This window comes from Nycticebus coucang, chromosome 12 (genome assembly GCF_027406575.1).
Source record: "Nycticebus coucang isolate mNycCou1 chromosome 12, mNycCou1.pri, whole genome shotgun sequence".
In the NCBI taxonomy this organism is placed as follows: domain Eukaryota; kingdom Metazoa; phylum Chordata; class Mammalia; order Primates; family Lorisidae; genus Nycticebus; species Nycticebus coucang.
Genome location: NC_069791.1, coordinates 45,997,036 through 46,003,764, shown reverse-complemented (window position 1 = coordinate 46,003,764; position 6,729 = coordinate 45,997,036). Strand labels below are relative to the sequence as shown.

At 49.9% G+C, this 6,729-nt stretch overlaps 1 protein-coding gene across 1 annotated transcript in view; it reads right to left on the bottom strand.

Annotated features, from left to right (window-relative positions):
- Positions 1 to 1,633: 1,633 nt before the first annotated feature.
- GRIN2B (glutamate ionotropic receptor NMDA type subunit 2B) overlaps positions 1,634 to 6,729 on the bottom strand; it is a 474,878-nt gene continuing 469,782 nt past the window's right edge. Inside the window, exon 13 of the mRNA XM_053557785.1 lies at positions 1,634 to 5,717. Within this exon, the coding sequence (XP_053413760.1) occupies positions 3,840 to 5,717 (1,878 nt within the window). The 3' untranslated portion in view covers positions 1,634 to 3,839. The remainder of the gene's footprint in view (positions 5,718 to 6,729) is intronic.

Below are 6,729 nucleotides of genomic sequence, written 5' to 3'. Positions count from 1 at the left end.
GGAAATGCTGAGGTTTAAGCATTGTCCCTTAAAGGAGTGATACTGGACCATACCCAAAATGATATGATAGAAAAAGCATGGATTCTGAAGAACATGAGACTATTGAGGTGCTCCTGAGGATATCTGTGGAATATCATGGTTTGCGGTGGATTAGATATTGGTTCCACCCATCTCTCCTACATACAGGGATTGCTGTTGAATTCTTCATTGTGCCTTTCACTGGCTTGTTATTCTGAAATTAAGTAACACCTGGAACTTAACAATGCTTGGCTTCCTTCTCTTTAAGCTTTCTTGAGCAGGCAATGAATATCCTAACTTGGTCCCAGTGCAAACATCCACCTGAAGAAAAGTGATCAATTAGGGCCAAATATGGGTTTAGAAAAATGGAATTAACCAGCTGATACTTTCATGGTGGGAGGATAGGAAAGAATACAATGTAATACGCTGGGTAAATGGGTTTGGAAATTTCATCCTGTTGTAAATAGACAGTCACTCTCCACAAAGCCAACAGTCCAGTGAAAGAAATTCTATTTGTCTGGTTAATCCAAGGTCAAGTTTTGAACCCCTGGCTCAAGGCCAGTAGCACCTTCCTGATGGAAGTAATGAGGACAAGGCAAACACAGAGTCACCACCGGCATCACTCCTCACATTCCCACTCTCTAAAACCAACTTCAGTGACTTTACTAAGGATATCATTTAGTCACTGAGTTTTGAGGGGATCTAGTCATCTTTTCTAGAAAAGCATACAAATTTGTAAGACAAGTCTCCAGCACTAACTCTCTGTTATTAGATAGCACATGCTTCAAAAAGTAGAGTTGGTGGAAATGTTCTGGGTGTGCCTTCAGTGCTGATTTCTAAGGGTAGAGGACCAGGGAGAGGGCCAGTGCCCAGGTACCAGGAAGAAGAGCATCAAATGACTGAGATGGTTGTTAAGCTGAGAGGTTGCTGGGAGATTTCTTAGGATTGAGCTTCCTGAAACGTCTCAGCTACACCAAGAATGGGAGGTTAATTTGATCTTGATTTTGTTTTAAGCCCTTTTGGGAGCCTTGCCTGCCCTAGGTATTGACAGGGAAAATGGGGTGCCACCAGCCTGTCTTTGTATGGAACATGGGTCCCTATGGTCTACCTAGAAGATATAAGTTAGATATGGGTTTGTTAGAGCCCATTGGGCTCTATGCAAAGCCCAGGTCAAAGTGCATGGACATTTCTCATAGACCAGTAAAAAGACTGGTTTGGGGAGGGGGCATGGACACATACAACGTTCCCCTGGCTTTTTCACCATAGTGGCCTCCATTCATTTTTTTCCAGACACTCTGAAGCATAAGCCATACAAAACAATTTCCCCTGACGGAAAATGAAAACCCATAACGAAACACCTTTCCCCTCATTCCCTTCCCCACCCCACTCCCTCCAGCCCAACACCCTGAATACTCACAAGAGAACACTTTATCTATACAAAATTAATTAGAAAACAAAATATTTACATATGAAATAAACACCGTCTTGATTTCTGTCGCCAGTGGAGACTGAAAAAGCCCCCTTGGTTCTAGATTGCTGTTCGCTAGGTTAGTTGGTTTGGTTTTTTTTTTTTTCTTTATTTTAAAGGGGTGAGGTAAGAGGAAGATGAGGGGATGAGCCCATGACCCCCAGACAGAGTCAGGGCGAAGCGGTGTTTATATGGCCCTTCGCCTTCTTCCTCCTGGAGAAGCCTCATGCCCTCTGTCCTCTCTCAAAGTCTCTCCTTGAATCTAAGGTAAAGCACTCGTGCCCCTCTCTCCAAATCTGTGAGAGGTTCAGCCCCTTGCCCCCACGTTCATTTGAGAAAGAAAACAAAGCTTTACAAGGCCTTCAGTTGGCTTTGAAATGAAAGATACTGAGGTAAAAATCAAGGAGGAGGATTGGGGGCAGCAGTCAAGGGCAGGATGAGGAAGGGTCTTGAGTCAGGGCACACGGGAAGGCAAAGAGCAGCCCTGGAGGGGGTGACTTGAAGAGACATGGCAGCTTCCTTCCAGAGGAGGATGAGCACCTTTCTGGTTTGTGTGTCCTGTGTGCAAGATGGTGGTCCTGCAGTCAAGCTTCCAAACAGACCTCGGGCTCTTTGGATGCCACCCTGTGCAGGGGAGGATGGCAGGACAGTGGAACTGACCCAGAACAGCCCTACCCCAAGTTTCAGGACCGGCAGTGACAAATATTCATTTCCCTTCTCCATTTTCCAACTTTAAGTGAAGGGGGCATCGTGTCTGCCAGTACCCTCATCCCTGGAGTTTTATACATGTTTTCTTTTTTAATTCTTGAATAATACAATCGGAGAGGGAAAGGAGGTGTTGCAGGAAGGTGAAAGGGTCTCTAACAAAAGCGTTTGCTTCAGGCTCAAGTCACATTCCCAAGGAACCAGGCCCAAAGAGGTGGTGGAGAATCCCTCCCCACCTCTCTTCCCCCTCTACCAAGTCTCTTCCCTTCTCTCCATGCCTCCTGAGCTAGACTCATAAAGCCAAGCTCATTTCTCATAACTGTCTGCTCCATAACAGTTGTAATCAGTTTTAGGGGAAGAAGCCTGGTCTCCTAGCTTCAGGTTAAGTAAGAAGGGATCAAAGCATTGAAAACATCCCCCTCTCTCACTTACCCTACCATAAAGGACTCCTCTTCTCCAAAGCCTCCCTTAACTCCTCCCCAAAACTTGGCCAGTTGAGGGTCTAAAATCTTAAAAGAACTGTATAGAATCTTTTGCTCCCAAGTATGGGCAAAATAATTATGGCTACTTCTGTTTCCCTTTAGCCTTCCTGGAAAGTTCTTGGCCCAAACTGGTTGAAACTATTGGCAATCATTGAGAAATTATTGTTGTACTTTGCTTTTGCTGGATTGGTCACCAATACCTTTGTCTAGAGACCACAGAATCTTCTTCGTCAAGAAGTTCCATTCTTCTCATTCAGGAAGGGTGAAGGGGAGAGACAGCCCAAATTCAGGTAACATACGGCCATCTCTGTATATAAGCCAAAACGAGCACGTTGCTTAGGGATGTTGAAAGAAACAACACAAGTCAAGGTTGCCTTCTCTACATTTACAGGCACCTGACTACCCATGTGTGCAAGTGTACATGGCTATACACACACACACACGGTCCACCTGCTTTTGCCTCCAGTGCACTATGGGACACTATTATATGTAGTTTCCAGTTTGTTCAAGAATTCACTCATCCACCAATGACCGTTCATTCCACCTTACCACGAATGGGTCTCAAGGATTTGAAGAAAACATTTCTTTTTTTTTTTTTTGGCTTATATATAAACATGGCCACACACCCTCTGCTTGGCACTTGGTGCCCGGACCGATATCATCTAAGCAACAAGAGTTGCCAACGCCTCTTTTCATTTCTAAAAAGTATGCTACATGGCCTCACTCCAGAGTTTCTGCTTCCTCACCTCAAAGAAAAGATCAGTCCGGGAACAGCTACCTCTGTGCTCACATGGCCTCCTTTTGGTTCTCCTAGCTTCACTCAAGTAGAAGGCGAGGCGCTCACCCCCGCCAGGAGGAAGTCCTGCAGGCAGCACCTCCTTTCCCGCTGCACCCTCCCCTGCTGAGAGGGCCCACTGCATGGCATCATGGGAAGAGGAATGGCTGACAGGTGCGGGAAGGAGGAGAGAACTGGGAAAGGGAGAGATGGTGCTGGTCACTGGGGTTGCCCTCAGTAGGAACCTGAACTCCAGGATCCCATAAATAAATTAAAACAACAAGAAAGGATCAAATGGGACCAAGTTCACCCCCGTCACCCTCCACGTCATGCGCGCCACACGACCCAGCCTTACCCTCCCATACCCATCTTAACCTCTCTCTTCCCTCAGTCAGACATCAGACTCAATACTAGAAAGTTTCTCATAAACATGCCCATTGCTGGAGCCATTGAAAGCCCTGGGGTTTTTGTTGTTAGGCACACAGGGGTTGGACTGGTTCCCTATACAGATGTCCTTCTGGAAACGGCCTGGCACAGCCCCATGAAGGGCCGAGACCACTGGCTTGTTGGTGACAAGGGCCCGGAAGTCCGGCCTGGCTTTCGACGCCCCGGCCACCGTGGGCTGCCTGAAGAAGTAGGATTTGCTGCCATGGAGCAAGCACTGGTCATCCCCAAAAGTGGGGATGAAAGGGTTTTGCGTGACCCGGTCAGGGTAGAGCGACTTGCTGAGCATGTATCCGCCGCCGCTGCCGCTGCCGCCTGGGTTGTTGTGGTGGTGGTGTCCGGCAGTGGGCACTGAGGCCTTGTTGTTGGCAAAGCTGCTCTCGCCGGCTGGCATCTCAAACATGTGGGCGTAGGGGCTGCCATCCACGAACCGGCCCTTGTCTTTCAGGCTCACGCTGCGCGGGGCCAGGGCGGCCTCCTCCTTCTGCAGGTCCACGAAGGTGTCGTAAGAGTGCTGCCGCCGCAGCTTGTTCCGGGTCTTCTTCTGGGCCTTGGAATTAGTCGGGCTCTGCGGGTACTTGGCGGTGGAGGCGTTGGACGTGGCCGCGCCGGGGGCGGCCGGCTGGTCCAGCTCCTGCAGGGAGTTGTCCTCGCTGATGTCATACAGGTTGCCCGCCTTCTTGCAGGCCTCACAGCGGATGCACGCCTGCCGGCCCGAGTTCTGCCCAGGGGCCGCCGCCGCCGGGGAGTAGTTGTGCAGCTTGGAGGGGCAGCTGCGACAGAAGTTGCCCCCGGCCCGATCCTCCCACTCCACGTTGGTCAGATTCTTCTCCCAGGGCGCGGGGACCCCGCCGACCACGCCGTGCTTGTCGCCGGCCCCATGTTTGAGGTGGGACCTGTTGGTACAGGGCCCCCCTCCGCTGACCGAGTCGCGCTTGAAGTCATCGCTGTGCTCCTTGTAGATGTCCGTCAGGTCCACGTGCTCCCAGTGCGGCGAGTTCTCCTTGGGGCGGAACTGGTCCAGGTAGAAGTCCCGCAGCCCTTCCTTGTCCCTGAAGTAGCGCTTGTGGTCCGGGGAGCGCGGCGGCCGGCGGCGGTAGGCCAGCTCGATCTCGTCGAACTCCCGGCGAGACTTGGCCGAGGCCGGCCGCTTCTTCAGGCTGTCCTTGTACTGCTGCTTACGCCTCTTGGCCGCGTTGCCCTCGATGTTCCCGTAGGTGACCGTGTGCGTGGAGATGTCGGAGACGTCCGAGCGGATCAAGTCGTCGTGGCCGCTGTAGCGGTCACTCTTGAAGGAGAACTTGCCGTACAGGTCGCTAAGCTGGCTGTGTTTGGAGGAGGGCAGGCCGATGTCCAGGGGCTTCTTGCTGATGGACCTGGGCTGGGTGGTGAAGGGCGGGTTGTCGCAGTCGTACAGCCCGTCGATGGAGCTGGTGCTGCCGATGCTGTGGGGCCGGTGGTGATGGTGATAGTGATCTTGGTACACGTTGCTGTCCTTCAGCTGCAGGTTCCCAAACGTTCTCTCCACCTCGCTGATGTAGTCGCTGAAGAGGTTTTCCTCGCAGGGAGGGTTGTTGTAGGACTTGCAGTCGGAATGCGTGAAGCTGCGGCGGTGCTCCGAGATGTCGTAGACTGAGGACTCACGGCGGATGAAGTCCAGCGCGCTCTGCGGAGAGCCGTTCACACCCGACAGGTTGGCCATGTTCTTGGCCGTGCGCAGCAAGCGCAGGATGTTGGAGTGCGTATTGTTCATGGTGGCGGTAGGGGAGTTCATCACTGACTGGCGCTCCTCGATAGCCACGCCGTGGATGCAGCTGTAGATACCCTGAAGCAAGAACAGGATGGGACAGCTTAGGTCTCCAGAGAGGCTAGAAAGTGACTGTACCGAATGTTTGCATCAATCATTGCCTAACTGGATAAGTAAAAGTCAGGGAAAGCACGAAGCTGACACAGCCTGATGAACTCATAGGAAGCTCTGAAATAAAATGTGAAAAAAAAAAAAAAAAAATGGAAGGAAAGATGTGGCTGGTATCCTGCCTGTTTTATCCTCCCGAATATAGTGAGCTAAAGTCAGTCATCCAATGTGAGAGAGGGGGCGTGGTTTTACCAAGTAACCTGAGCTAATACCCTGGAATTACAAGACATGGAATTCTCGCCTCAACTCCGCCACTGACTTACCTTCATTTTCCTTTCTATGCCCAGATTGTCACATCTTAAAAATGAGGCCATGATATCAATCCATAGGAAAAAAAAATGCTGTCAGTCTGTTGGAAATAAATGGCAATGCTCTATAGATGGTGAGGTTGTTCTGCCCCAGCTGGCCAACTCTTTCTCAGATCTGACAAGTTTTGAGCAGCTTTTAGAATTTTGGTCACCAAATAGCAGCTGAACAATTCTCTTCTTGAGCCAAGTGTGAACAAAATTCAGAGACAGAGAATTAGGAAGCCCTGGGGTCAAAGAAGGATTTTTCTCCTGCTGTGTCCTACACCGTGGGAGGGAAGAATTGGGACAAATACCAGGTACTAAATAGGAATAAATAACTCCCTTGTTGAATTCTCTCATTTATTCGTTCTTTGGCTCCTGTTTCCTTCTTGTACTTTCTCACTCACTTAATATTATCATAAATAATTAATGTCTTAACAAATTAGTATTGATGGAGAACTCCCTGCGTACAGTTGCTTGGGCAGGGCTTTTAAAGAACACCATCCAGGGTAGGGAATGGGTTGGGTTCCTGGAGGGCTCACTATATTCAGTTCTAAAGTCAAGCCAACCTACTTTTCAGATCTTGCTCCATGATTTGGGTGAGATAGACCTTTTAGGTGTGATTAGTTGCTTTT